Here is a 14,892-nt window from a genome sequence, read left to right on the forward strand (position 1 = left end):
CCCTAATGTTCTCCCTCCACATTTAAAGGCCATCGGCCTCAGTAAAGAAAAAAGGTGCCGTCAACAAAACACAAACTTTCTCTTCAAGCTGTTTCTTATTTTTTAAGTATCTCTTAAAAAGCTAATGAAGAACATTTAGATGAACAAATTCCATTTCATGATAGATGTGCTAAAGTACATATCATGAAAGAGAAAAAAAATCAGTGTATGTAACAATGCATCTAATCTAATCTACTACAGTACATTTTGTAGGCCAGTCCTATCTATCAAGCACTAGAGCATACACTGCTAAATTACCCAGAAAACTACAGACAACCACAGCAAGCACGGCCCTGATGAACTTATCTCCTCTACATCTGAGCCAGAAAACAAGATGACCCTGCATCATAAAACATTCCAACAATTGACTTGTACAACAGTTCAACAGGCCAAGATGCCAACATGAAAGTTACATGGTTTGCCTTCACTGCAAGAAGAACACGAGGCCAGACTAATTAAATTTTTTTGTTCTCGGATTTTAAGAAAATACAATAATTGGTCTGGCTTAATTGTTCTTCATGGAAAAGCCAACTGTATAAGATACATGTATGTAGCTACAGACATTCACAGTGGAAGGTCCTGTCTTCTATATCAAGTAGAATTTAAGAAAGAAAGAAAAAAATACATGCAAGAATGTGACCACTTTTGATGGTAATTTTAAAAACACAATCATATTATAATGTTTTGTGATCTTTGTGAAGTGGCAAGACATTTGAAGTAAAGTTTGTTGTGATTATTTAAATGCAAACTGAGTGATATTGTAAGAAAATGGCTTTTTGTTTTGCTCACATTGGTGAAGTGTCTGCAATATCTATTTTTACATAAAAAAATTTCTGCTGCTACAACAGTTTCAAGGTAATTCTTTCACCATAGGATGTGCTTCAAGATTTCCTATATCATATCATTCATTTCCTTCCAGGCTTTTGGGGAAACCATTTTGTCCTTTAATTTTACATGGCTAGACTATATGGGGAGAACATTTTAAACTCCAATTTGACCTTTCTGTCAGTCTGCAGTTACTACATTTCCCCCTCATCTCCTGTGATGTTACTGTATTCAATTAACTGCTGACACAAGCAAACAGGTGAAAATACTGAAAAAAAAAGCAAGGAGGGAAAAACATGCAGCATCCCACTTCTCATAGGTAGGGATTTATAAAGGAAGAAAGATCACCACATTTTTATGTTTAGGCCACGTCTTATTACCTGTAGACAATGCAAAGTGTACAAACTTGGTGCTTTAAAACTCTTTCGTCATCCCATTGCACAAATGCTTCATCCCCAGAAGATTTGATGTCAGAACAAGGAGCCTTTTCTTCCATTACACATCAAACGAGCCCTCAAATGAAACACCACCCCACCGGGAATTCCAAGACAGGGACTTCATATTGCTCTATCAATTAATGTTCCAGCATGGAACAATTAATCAAAAAGTGACAGACTGATCAATCAATTCATTAGAGTAAGTAACAAGAAAATGATTAATACCATGGTAAATCACTACAACAGTATTGAACACCAAATTGAAGATGTCCATTTGTGGGTCAATAAGTTAAATCATTAGACAAAATGTGATGTAATTTCACAAAGAATCTAGGGTAATCGCTGTGACAATGGCATGATAGTAGGGGTGTGCGTGCCAAAATCATTGTTGCTGTAATAATACCTACTATCTGGAGGTGCCTTGTCATTAATCATTGTAGTAACCAGCCACAGTTACATTGTTCTTTTGAAAGTAAGTAGGCTGGGACAACTAGTCTGCAAAAGTGAAAGTGAAAAAAGTGGTCTCTGAACAGTTTTGCCCAATGAACAGTTGATGTAATCTTTCACTGGTCATAACAGACAAGATGGACACTGTGTACAGTATTTACAGGTTCATGATGTATCTGGGAAATTCCCCTGGCTCTTTTCTACAACAAGAACAGTGGGCCAAGGTTTAAGGCGTGCAACCCTTTCCAGTGGCATGCATCAGTTGAGTAACAACAGCAGGGAACTACTGCCAACATTTTGGTCAACTTTGGTCAATTCAATTTCTTTTTACTTCATTCCAAAAGTAAGACCAAATCATCCATATGTAACTATATTATAACTCATATATTGTTATCATTAATATAACAATAATGATAAATGATAAATACTTATATTGTCAGCAGGGTTAGCCATTTGTAATAACCACCAGCTAGTATGACAGCCTTGGCTCTTTTGTCCACAAAGCAAGAAATCATTTTTTTAGCACCAAAATGACCTATATGAGCATGTTGTATTCCCAAGCCACTGTGGCTGGTGTTCAGCACCAAGGACAGGTCCAATATGCTACTTTGGTTAAAATGTTCATAAAATCATTTTGAAAGCTTGTATCTGAAAAAATGGTCCTAGGGTCTTTTCCTAAGCTGCATCTATACCAAATTTGGCTCAAAAACATAAGTATAATTGTACCAGGTTGGGATCCTTTGCAGTGTGAGTGGTTCAAAACCTTTTAGTCTGATGGCAGCACCTCGGTAACTGTAATATTGAGGTCACCTGAGTTATTGCCAAACAAGCTCTTCTGATCATAGGCTATTTGTAAGTCATCCTCCAGCGAGTAGTTGACACAGGCAATAATATATGACTGTAATAAACAAACAAACAAAAACAGTAATCAATATGTTGATCTAATGTATTTTTCCTTACCAGTTTTTTTGGTATGGTCTAAAATCACTTCATCCCACCCCAAGAAGGAAGAAAAGTATATTTTGGGCCTCTTAATACCTCCATTTTCACTGAGGTATTGTAGAAGCCAAAAGAAAAAAAAAGAAAAGATATTTGTAACAAGATTGGGTGTAGTTCAGGCGACTTTCGTAAGGTGATGTTGTTGAATGGTGATGCAGTTTCTACCATGCAGAAATAATTCTGTGCGACCTAAACATCCCCTATATATAGGATTAGAAGAAAAATCATTTGATTCATGACCACATCGTAGTCTGTGAAAAGGATCAAAGGTCTTGGGTTTCACGGATTTGTTCAATATCGAAAAAAAAATTGACGTTAGGTACAGGTCCTGACCAGGACATCTGGTGTACCTGTCTTTTACCCCAAAACAACAAGTAGTAAAACACGAGTGGACACCATTTTACACTATAAATTGGTAAATTGCATCTCATAGATGACAACTTGTACAATTTCAAAACTTCAAAATCAGGAAAACTTGAAAACGAGTCCGGCTTTTTGTAAATGCGTCACCTGGCGGAACAGAAGAGGATTACCAGTTATATTTCCACTTGCCTCACGGTCACAAACTTTATGTAGATTAGTACCTAATTTGCATAATTGGTGCAGAAACTCTGGGAATCTCATTATGAGTAATCGAGATAAAGGTCAAATTGCACAATGAATATAAGTTTTACTTCGTTTGTGTTCGAACGTTTACGATTGGATTTGACTGTTGTTGATCCTTGAATTGTTTTCAGCTCATTAATGGATTGTGCACATCCAGGTTTTCTAGCATTTTAGACAGAACTTCTACCCGAGAAAGATGTAGTCCTGGACCCTTTTGTTGTTGCATCGTACTTGTTTGTGTGTACACGTCGCATTCCGGGTTTTGCAGCTCCATCTGTCCTGCTCAGAGAGTTTGACTTACAAAGCTCGCAGGTTCGCACTCTCTCACACACAAGATGGGCCCACGACCTCCAGTGCTGTTGGTGCTGTTTCTTCATGTTCTGTGTCCACATTTTTCAGCCGGAATCTATTATAGGGATGTTATAAGCGGCGACAAAATGTTCAATGACGACTTGACGGCTACAAAGTCGTATTGAAAGATCACCTCTACAAAGTGAAGGCATGTTTGTGGAGCAATATGAGTGGCTGTGTTCCCTCCCCTTGTCGGCTCCGACGCAACGGTTCAGGAGTACGCCACTTTTCTAGACTGGCAGATGTACGCGTGTAGGGATGGTACTCCTGTTCAATACCACCAACTACTTAACATTGTCGTCGTCGTCATAACAGTTTTCATTGCAAAGCCCCTTACTCCTCGGAACGCTGCCTCACCTAGTTCTCAACACATGTAACGTTACGTTTTTAGATGGAATAGAAAACTAGGTTGACAATAAAAAGTACTGCCATGTCGAAGTCTAATATCTATCTGTTGACGAAGTTTTTACGCGACATGCATATGGTTGTGGACAATCCGGTGTTTGTGAAAATTTTGTTCTACTGTGTTGGCTGGATGTTCCTGTCATAATCCATTTTTAATGTACTATGTTATGGAAGGCACAGGTCTGAAATTGATCCTTGTATTTTTCTAGTCGTCATATAACGTTACACAGATGTTCTTCATCCATCCATCCTTCCAAGGAATGTCTAGAAGTCGTGACAAGTTTTCCACGAATCAACGTCAACCAGAATTTGTACGAAAAAGACGATTTTCCACGTATCTTTCCTCGTCAATTATGCAGATTACATCCTAATTTGATAATTGTAATCTAATTATGTCAAGAATCACCTAGATACCTAAAATCACGACGATCCGTCATGCATCAACCAGTTCTCGAGTTATCCTCCTTCAAAGATAAAACTGCCTCTGCAGTTCCAGACTAAGCTGCCAGGGGGCCCAAAGACTGCACACAATAATATACATAGTACAATGAATTAGGCCCAAGTGGCCCAAACATTCCAAATGCTCTCTGGTAGCCCAGCAGCCTTGAAGAGCAATATGAAAGCTGGTAACCTCCATCACTTAAATTTTCATGCATAGTGACATAATGTAAGTTTGTATTAATTTAATAATAATGCGATTATTAAATTTATATTTCCATTTATTATTAAATTTATATTTCCATTTATATTTACATTTCATTTATATTTTCTTGTATTTGTATTTTTACATCTTGTTTTTAAGTGCGAAATAAACTGAAATTATGCATTTGATAAAAAGACTTTAATAACTTTAATCAATTGAAATCTTACAATATACAGATCTTTCTGCATATATGAATCTCAATCATGGCTGGTTGTGAGACAAGTATTTCCACTTGATGCTGTGTATATGTCACACATGCTACAGGTAGACCATGTTGTTTATACTTTATGCTATTGCTACATACCTGTATTTCAAAATGGCAGAGATACTGGTATGAAACAGTTACAGTCAAACCTGTCTAAGAAGATCACTCAGGGGACCAATAAAATATGATTTATGTGGATGGTAGGTGCTCATTATAGACAATATTCTTATGCCAATAGGAAAAATTATCTAAGGGACAACCAAGAAGTGGTCATAATGGCCAGGTGGTCATTATGTAGAGATTATGGAAGAACATCGATATTACATTGTGTGGTATCATTTTCTGTAAGTACAGGTTTGATTGTACTACATTTTCAAAATCCAAATGTCTTTGAAAATCAACCAGTCTTAGCCTAGATAATGTAAGACATAATATGAAGTTAACATGTGATAAAATATTATACTAATGTAGCAATAAAAGCAAGTGATTGTTGGCTTCTCCAATTCTTGTCTCAATACAATACAAAACAAAGGAAAATAACCAAATTGAAAATATGTACAACAATCTTGGATCACTCTTGGCAGTATGCAACAATCTTGGGAATGTCTGAGCTAAAATACATGTTTATTTTACTGCATGCCATATTTGAAGAAACATATTATTAAAACCTTTTCTTTAGGGTTTCCACAATAATTCTTAAGAGAATATTTTCTACATCTGAACTGCTGAATGCTAAAAGTTACCAAACGGTCTTTCCACAGCCACAGTGATCTGAGCGCTGGGCTATGGTAGGACAATTTGCATTTTTTGAAGAAATTATAAATAAGAAAGCATCTAGAACATCTGAGAATAAATATAAGTAATAAAATTATGAACATCTTTTAAAACTATAAGCAATGCCTATACTACTCCTGTAATTCTGTCTGCCTGCCTAAGCTGCCACAATAAAAGAAACAGTCATTGGACCTTCTCAAGAATGAAGTTTGCATACCTTGCTTCCTTTTTATGTGGCAGTCTTAGCGTACCCAGCAGAACTATGAGTGATGATATTATGGTGTTGGCACATTTTTTATCTCATTCGAATTACACAAAGTATTTCACTGTCTGTTCTTTACTTTACTTACTGAAGTTTGAATGTTTAAAATCTCATCAAGCAGCATCAAACCGGATACTGTCAAGAACAAATTTCTGTTTTCCAAATTTCTGAAACAAGTAGACTTTTGGTATGCTCTCTCCTTTGGTATGCTCCCTCCTTGCAATGCTAGCAATCAGACTACCAGTGTTTCCATCAATGTGTCAGTTCCTGGTTTCAAATTAGCCAGTAGTGGCACAGTGCCTGCTGTGTGTGCTGCTCTCTCCTGTGGTCCTGTCCCTCCTCAACAAGATTAACAGGCAGTTAGTCTATTCAGCCCTGCTGACACAAACACACAGCCACAGTAGCATTTGGATGATCATGTCACAGTAGAAGTTGTGGCAACCACAATCATGCCAGTCACATTCATGAAGGTCAGGCCAGTTAAAACATGTACAGTATCAAATAATATGGCCAAAGTTGAACTGTACATGTATTTAACACTAGACTTAGACACCAAAACCACAGGACATGTGTCCTTATGGAATTGTGATGTCAGCAATGGGTCAAAGGTAGTGGTTGGAAGTTGGTGTCATCCCCTATTCTTCATGGATGGAATTGTGTGTTGTGAATCCCGGAATGTGCTACACAAACTTGTAGGTGCTGCCCCCCTGTCGCTGGGACTTGATCCACCGTAGCCTGCTGCCACGGAGACTGAACTGGGACCAGGCTAGGAGCTGTAGCAGGGCACAGGCTGCAGGAACATGGGGAGAACAGTAATATACGAAATAAATGACTTCATTGAAATTTCTTGCATGAAAAAGGTAAACAATGAAGAACATGTAACTACTCTAAATTCCGACTCTAACTTTGGTCTTCACTTCTTTTTTGAAAAAGTGGAAGACAACAGATCAATGACACACACTGAAAATCTCATTCAATAACTTCTGCATATATTTTGGTCTACATCTATAAGATTTCATTGCAAGGAATCTCAAACAACATTTCAAGGCGGATACTTAAGAAAAAGTAGGTCATATGCTACATTTTATTTGCCAAAGAGTTGTTACAGTACTTAGGTTTAAGTTGGTCTCACTAGGATTAAATGCTTGTGTATGGACACTGCACAGTTATACTAAAAGGGGAAGTCAACAAAATAAGGACATTTACCAATAGGAACATACACCAGGAGATGGAAGCAGCCCAGTCGGTGGGAGGTGAAGGTGTTGGAGTCCATCTGACTGGTATCAGCATGGATCGAACCAAACTCATTTCCTGCCTGGAAAATGTCATGGCCTGGAAAAAAGTTAGTAGGGTAGGTCTTGTTAACTTCATGTGGTAAAGAAAACAATTGATGCCTATTCATAGTATTACTGACATCTTTGCAGCCTGCGGTTACATCATTTCCCCCTCACGTCCTGTGACTCCATTGTTTTCAAACAATTAGGGACAACAAGCAAAAACCTCCTGACATAGAGGCAAAAACACTGCTAGAAAAAAAATTAACAAACAAAACACTGTCAGGAACATACCTGTTTGTACAGAGAGTATCCATGTGCCCATGAGTGGTGCTAATGTCTGTCCAGGTTTGGACAGGAAGGCCGACATACCGAACACCAGGGCTGAGACTGGCTGTTTCCTGTTGTTCAGTACATAGTCCTCATCCACCAGATCACTCACTACCAGGTTCAGCAGGCGACAGGTGCCCTCCGTAAACACCCTGTTACTGTGTACGACAACAAACAAACAAAACACTGGTTATTTTATTACGGAAGAGGAAGACGTCAAGGATTGCAATCTTCTACATGCTCAGTCTCTGATACAGTACCGTGGCATAAGGATGTGCACACTAGTATAACATTACAATTGACAAATGAAGAATGTTCTCATTGTACATACATGTAGGCCTAGCAGAGCATGGCAAGACATGCTCTCACAGTCTTTATTGTCTTACCCCGGTATTTCGATAGGCTCAAGAACACGCTCAACTGGCATGACATTCACACACGCAGCAGTCAATACATGGAACTTGCTCCTGGACAATATGGTCAGAGATATCAGTGAAAGTGACTGTCCTCCTAGCCATTATAAGACTCGTGTCATTACTAGCTTCTCAAGAAGACAGGACACTTGGCTGCTGTGTTCTACTGATTAGTCACTGACCAGCACATTAACAAGGGCTCACCTGGCTATGAAGAAGCAGAGCACCCAGGTGTAGTCTGGTCCCACCATCATCATGGCCGTGCTCAGGACCAGCTTGACCAGGAACAGCCCCCGGATCACGGCGTAGGTGCCATACCTCCGACACAGGGTCAGGAAGTACAGGTTGTTGATATGGGGAAAAATGAAGGAAATACCTGAAACATAGAACTGGAATTTAGTACTATAGAATGGTACATGAGTACACAGTGACATAGGACAAAACCTTGCAGGCACTCCCCTCAGTTATTTCTCCATACCATTTCTGACTACTCTTTCACAGAACACAGTGACCCTTCATAAATCTTTAAAAAAAAATGGCCTTTTGCATCTGACCAATATTCTGCAAAAAAACTCTGGTGAGAAAACTGCATACTGAAGCTACTTACCCAGCAGCACTGAGCAAACTGATGGTGGGATGCCCTCTAGCAGGTTCTCCAGGAACAGCGGGAAAAAGTTGCTGTTGAAGTGACAATGAAAAACCTGCAACATAAAAGGGTCCAACCTTGACATTTCGAAAGATTTTGGTGATCCCACCACGCTTCTCAAAAAGAATAGGGTCCATTCTGGTGTGAGTAGATCAAACCTCACAATCTGGTCTTATGCATCTTGTACTTACTGTACAAAACTGGTGCATTACATCTTAAGGCAGTTTATTGGTTATGCAAAACAAACAGATAAACGTTCTGACCTGCACCAGATTCATGGCTGTGAACCAGAGGAAGTTCCTGTGAGCCATGAGCTGTCTGAAGTAACCCCGGACACTCAGCTGGACACTTGCACTGCCAGTCGAACTGGACACAAGAATGCTGGAATCACACACGGAATACACAATTTAGTCATCCGTGCTACACTTGTGGATATTACTAGTGAAAGAGATTGAATATTTACAGGTTCATTGTACTGAGGAAATTCTGAAGCTCTTTTTGACATTTACAATGAAGAGTGGACCAATTGGCTTAACGCCCATCGTAAGGACTGCAACCCTTTCCAGTAGCATGCATGTCAGGCAGGATTCAAACTAACAACTTCTTGGTCCATTATAGTATTAGGAAACCTACCTGTGCAGTGGATCCTGCTCTTTGTGATGATGCCTGCGTATAAATTGTCTCTTCATCCAATTGGTACATAGGAAAAATCCACTTATAGAGATACACACTAATATTGCACAGAAGATACGGAAGTTCCCCAGGTTCTCCTTGTCCCATATTGCATAGGAGAGAAAGACGGAGAGCGATCCAAAGGCACTGAACACCGAACAGTAGGAGTTGAGTCTGGTGCGCTCCTTGTCCGACACGGCCAGGTCGGCCAGTAAGGCATTGTGGTGAAGGTCCACCATGGTGAGGAATGTATCGTACAGGCAGAGGCACACGACAAACTGGACAGCTGGGATGGCCCACGCCACCCAGAAGGTGAGAAACGACAGGGCGAAGAGCGGCCCGTTGATGAAGAGGGCTCGGAAACGCCTCAGCACGATCTGGGGAGAAGATCCGTGGTCAGATGAGCTGGAAGAGGTAAAGACATCCAAAATGTGAAAATAAGGGATAGAGATCCAGGCAGAACATTTATATCAACAGTACAATGTACTTGGTAAGTTGTCTGAAGTCTTACACATTTTAGGTAGCATCCATAAGCTTTCATTGCAGTGACTGAGGATGAAAGAACAAGTGTAGCCTGTAAATAATCACCAGTGTAGCCCAGATATGTAGGTAATTTGTGTCTATTATTGTATTTGTACCCTTTCATTGAACCGTTTTCAGAGGTTAAGGAGGTTATCTCCCCTATAACCTCCTTGTGAGAACTAAAAGGGCCTCCATTTGCTTCTTACCTGTCTGCCTGGAGAAAAGCCTTGTCACTCATCCACCCAAACAAGGGGTCATTCAGGGAGTTCCAGATCAGGAACACGGTCTGAAAAGACATAGAGAAACTTTAAAAATATATAGGTTGGGGAGAAGATATGTATGTAAGCTTCTGTGCCTTAACATTATTGTATGAATAAAAGTCATTTACTTCATTCATTGTAGTTGGAAACCATCTCAATCCACACTGTGTCTGACCTAAGACCATTAAGAGTTCTTGTGGAGCCATTTTATGGTGTCAGCTTACAAAATGCCCAGGCCTAACACTGACTCATTGTTACAGACAAGGGAATGGTCATACAACAACTGGGGGAGGGTGTAACGATTCTTTAATTTGTGGGTACCAGGTAAACACAACCTATACAAAACAATAACGTGCAGAACAAGGATATGAGCTGTGGTCTGGTCATGAATTCAAGAATGAAGCCACAGATGCCTAGAACCTGTCGGGGTTGCTGCCACATTTCTACTTCCTCATGTAGTGATAAATAAATATAGATCTGAAGTAATACTTTGTGTCAGGTGGGCACAGCTGTTATTTTAATTCTTTAGGCCTCAGGACTTTTCACTAGACCACGATCACTGAGCAACCGCACAGCAACCAAAATTGGATTTGTGTGACCCTGATGTGAAAGTATAACAAAAATCATAAAAACACAAAAAATGTAAAAATATGTGCTTTATCTGTAAAATTTGTTGAGAGATCTGTCAAACCCTCGGCCGCTCAGTGGTTAGAGCCTGTAGTGGAAAGGGAGTGTTATATGTACCTCTCCAATCCAGAAGGACATCTTGTCGATCTTGTAGACAGACACGAAGACGTCCACATAGTAGATGAGGAACACGTTGTGCAGGATGGCAGTGAACAGCACCAGGGCCCCGTAGCACAGCGGCAGTGACAGGAGGGGACCCATCTTACTTCTGGTCCCGACTGGTCACAGCAGGAGGCTTCATAACGTCAGTTTAGCCTGAAATGCAAACAATACAATATTTATAATAGTAAAGCATAATATTACAAAACATTCCACGTTGTACCCTAGGACGAAGAACATTATAATGCCTTGTGGATATCCTGAAGTAATTTTAGTGAGATAAACGTTGCCTGTGGCCTATAACTTAACGTTATATCCAAATACACATGTCATATTCCTGACATTGAAAATAAGGTCTTGAAATTGAAGAAATGCTTATTTGGTGGAGAGAAGACACTTTTGAGTGCCCACCAGCAAGTCTAAAATCACACATATCCATAACATACAAAACATCCTGTCAACAGACTGGTTGATAATATTTTGATGAAACATATGGTATTAAAGACGTCGTAACTTGATATGACAAACTATCAAGGGCAAAGGCAACGAAACAACAGGACTGGATAAGATTTACTCACACACATGTTGCAATCGCGGGAATCCAAAAGTCTCACATTAGTTCAGGACGAATCGACCACGTATGTAGACGACAGAAAAGGACAAACGTGGACCAAATGCTGGAAGTTTTGACCTGCTGCCACGAGCCACGACTCACTTCCTGGTTTACCTTTAGAGCGCATCGAAACATGACTCAAACTTTCAAAGAAATAAACATAACTTTAACTCATGTCGTCCTAGGAAAATTGAGGTACATGTATTTACAACTTATAAGGCTTTGCCTGTATTTAATTTGTATGAAAATACTATAATCAATTTAAATCCTGAATACAAGTTAGTATGTCTCGAATCATTCTGACTTCGCTTGCATGCGGTGGGAGGAAATTGACAGAATCTGGCAGCAGTTCGTGAAGATTTCGCTAGAGGGAGCTGTGAAGCCGTCGACGGTAGTCCAAGATGGCAGCGCTCAGTGGGAACGTGCAGGAAAGCGTCTTGGAATTTGTACAAGGGCAGCAAGATAGCGCCTTGCAGAATATTGCAAAAGGTTGGTGATTGTTAACTCGAATGTTTGTAATCTGATTGAAAATAGTTGAGTAGACTTGGCGTTTACAAAGCTCGTTTGAACGGCAGTGTTGCTGTGGCGGTATTAGAGGCGAGACAAAGGGGGAGGGGCATCCCACGAGACTTAAAGTAAAAAGAATATGGTTGTTTCTAGAATCTTTAGCAGGACTTAGTGGAATTTTTTGTCATGACGAAAGATAACGATGCACATATTTTGCTTGTACCTTCCAGCTGTGTTTGACGGGGAAAACAGTCTCTTACAGTTGGTGGAGAGTCTGGGGTAAGTCAGCAGTGGGATTACTAAAAAATTGTCAGCACCAAATGATTTAAATCAACGTTGGGTGGTGCAAGAAGGTTATGGGGAAGTTCCTTGGATGGTGTGAAATTCATAAGGATAACACAAAGAAGTAATGCAGATTACTTTTCTTTTGCGAAACAGGACAACATATGGGTGACAGTGATATCACAATTGAAACTTGAAAGTATATTGAGGAACAGTATGCATCATCCCCTGCTTGTTGTGTGCTTATCCCTCCCTGGGATGCCCAAACATCGGTTCCTGATCCTTTCTGTTGTGTGGTTCTGGTGTTATATTCATACAAACAGCCCTATATGGTGGGCAGTGAATGGAAGCTTTTGTGGGATCCAAAGTTTAAGCACAAAATATAGAGGTCTGTATCAAGAGTTAAAGCAAGGATGTTCAACACATGTGTTGAACGTCCTTGGTTAAAGAAAAGGTTTTTTCACAGCTCTTCACCATTTACTTCTACTTTATGATCCATAAATTAATACCACTGATTGAAGTTGAACTCTGAACTCAATCTTTGAACCACAGGTCCTCTCTCACCAGCACTGAGGTCACCACCAGGGCAAGAGCCACCCAGCTGCTGGCAGAGGTACTGCACAGGTCACCTACCAACAGGTTGACTGAGAAAGAGGGTCAGTATACTATATGCACATAATTTATAGGCCAATGCCATTTTCATGAAATTGGTACCACAAACGTCTGACGACTTTGAAAAGGTAACACCTGTTTTGACATGCTGTCCATTGTTATGGTGAATAAGTTAATAGATGAATAAAAAGGAAACTATGCAATCAAGTGCTATGAAATTGATTTGTTTTACTTCTTTTGTAGCTGGTGTCTTGTCTGCCTTCTTCTGTGACCGACTGTTGGACCACCATTCAGTCCAGCCTCATGTTCTACATGGACTGTTGGCTCTGGTAAGTCTATCAGCTGTCATTATCTGGGAATAGGGGAGGGTTTTTGATTCATATTCAGCCATTCTTTAAATGTAGGATTTTTAATCTATTCAGTGTACATCAAAGAAAATACATGTAACTAAACAAGTGCTTCTGCAAAAGCTGACCATTTTCGCCGCTTACAGGCTTACAGTTTTTACGAACATTTTCCCCATCCTAGCATTTCAATTTACCTAAGTTATATAAATGGTTCTAGTTCTTATCAACATTGTATATAATGAGAGAACATGCACTTCTATATTTCAACTCTTTAAGTTTAAAACATTACAAAAATCAAGTATATAACAGTTTATAACCTGTTTTCTCTCTTTTAAGAGTCTTTTTAACAGAATAAAAAAATGAGACACAAAAGTACATTTTAACTTAAATTATAAGTAACGTTAATATATATATATATAATTTTATTCAAAATCTCTTCTATGGCTTTGTCCCCAACATCTAAGTTTACAAACCTCGTGACATTCAACCAGGGCTTTAGCCAGCGCCCGTTTTACCGCAATTGACGGTATTTTTTCCCGCGGACGGTAAAAATTTAAGTCCTTACCGTCAACATTGACGGTCAAAAATCGTGGGTGAAGACATTAAACTTAGCAAAAAATGTAGCGAATTTGAATAAGCCACGGCGCGGGGTCTTTCCAAAGCGCGTCGCGTCTTTTCAAAACGCCGCGGGCCCACACATTTCTTATTTAAATACGGCGGGAAACCTGACTTCAAGGAACGTGCCGATGTCTGTTAACTCGGTTCTTTTCTTCAATGTTGCTGTCTGTTTAAACAACATGTGCTAACGGCCACATAAGAACAATGGCTCGACTCAGACTCACGCTGGTAACTGTACATGACAATAAGATAAATAAACAACATGTGGCAACGAACAAAGAAATAATCAAACGTTTGAAAATATACTGTACTTGAATTTCATACCATCGCAAGAAAACGGAGATCGATCTACGCAAAGTGGCTTTATTATTTATATAAACTTCGTTAAACCACCTTCGAAGACTTGAGCGGCAGCATAAAGATAAATTTTCTGGAGCCGATCGCTGAAGCAAGTTTTTGCCGGCGTACGTAACTCCCTCCGCGGCAAAATCCCATATGCCGTAGCGAAATCGCGTCTCAGCACTTCCCCAAATCAACTCCATGGCCGCTAAAGTCTGCAAATGAGGTTAAACTTCCTCATTTCGGTTGAGAAGCGAAGCTACTAGTATAAAATCATGTGCATGGCGGCCATTTTGTTTGCTACCCGAAGTCTTCCGAATGATCTAAATAAGGAAATCGTCGGAAATCTGAGCCACATCCCTCGCTGTCGGCATGCGCTCGGGGCTGGCTCGGTGTAAATCGGAGGCTGTGGCGTCAGGACTAGGTTTATTTGCATGGCTCGGGAAGCCGCCGCGGCTTGAATCGCAGCGGGATTTGGGCGCCGGGCGGGTCAAACAAAGGGAATATGAAGTTGTGAGGACCATATATTTTTTTTTCATTCTTCAAATTGCAGATTGTGTAATTTTTATCCTGAAATCTTGAAAATCTATCTGCAAATTGCAGACTGAAGACGGGTAT

General features: G+C 39.9%; 2 protein-coding genes across 3 annotated transcripts in view; one reads left to right on the top strand and one right to left on the bottom strand.

Annotated features, from left to right (window-relative positions):
• Positions 1–6,616: 6,616 nt before the first annotated feature.
• On the bottom strand, positions 6,617–11,674 carry LOC109485310 (transmembrane protein 180-like). 2 transcript variants are annotated; one of them, XM_019788849.1, is made up of 10 exons: positions 11,535–11,674; positions 10,915–11,112; positions 10,117–10,196; positions 9,350–9,793; positions 8,980–9,097; positions 8,678–8,771; positions 8,275–8,446; positions 7,622–7,815; positions 7,260–7,385; positions 6,617–6,843 (listed from the first exon to the last, which is right to left on the bottom strand). In XM_019788849.1, the coding sequence occupies exons 2-10, from the start codon at positions 11,056–11,058 to the stop codon at positions 6,734–6,736; spliced, it is 1,482 nt and encodes a 493-aa protein (XP_019644408.1). In that variant the 5' UTR covers positions 11,059–11,112; positions 11,535–11,674; the 3' UTR covers positions 6,617–6,733. The 2 variants fall into 2 exon arrangements, with proteins under 2 accessions (XP_019644408.1, XP_019644409.1); XM_019788850.1 differs by having other exon boundaries at positions 11,571–11,644.
• Positions 11,675–11,929: 255 nt separating this feature from the next.
• Positions 11,930–14,892, top strand: part of LOC109485309 (MMS19 nucleotide excision repair protein homolog) — an 11,305-nt gene continuing 8,342 nt past the window's right edge. Inside the window, 4 exon segments of the mRNA XM_019788848.1 lie at positions 11,930–12,058; positions 12,307–12,355; positions 12,911–13,014; positions 13,214–13,299. Coding sequence (XP_019644407.1) covers positions 11,971–12,058; positions 12,307–12,355; positions 12,911–13,014; positions 13,214–13,299 — 327 coding nt within the window. The 5' untranslated portion in view covers positions 11,930–11,970.

Source organism: Branchiostoma belcheri, unplaced genomic scaffold (assembly GCF_001625305.1).
Source record: "Branchiostoma belcheri isolate BF01 breed outbred unplaced genomic scaffold, Haploidv18h27 scaffold74, whole genome shotgun sequence".
Taxonomy (NCBI): domain Eukaryota; kingdom Metazoa; phylum Chordata; class Leptocardii; order Amphioxiformes; family Branchiostomatidae; genus Branchiostoma; species Branchiostoma belcheri.

Excerpts from the sequence above, each read along its gene's own strand:
- LOC109485310 (XM_019788849.1), bottom strand. The coding sequence starts at position 11,058 with ATGGGTCCCCTCCTGTCACTGCCGCTGTGCTACGGGGCCCTGGTGCTG. Across the intron at positions 7,386-7,621 it reads GATACTCTCTGTACAAACAG|GCCATGACATTTTCCAGGCA; the intron begins GTATGTTCCTGA and ends ACTTTTTTCCAG. Across the intron at positions 6,844-7,259 it reads CCTGGTGTATGTTCCTATTG|CCTGTGCCCTGCTACAGCTC; the intron begins GTAAATGTCCTT and ends ATGTTCCTGCAG.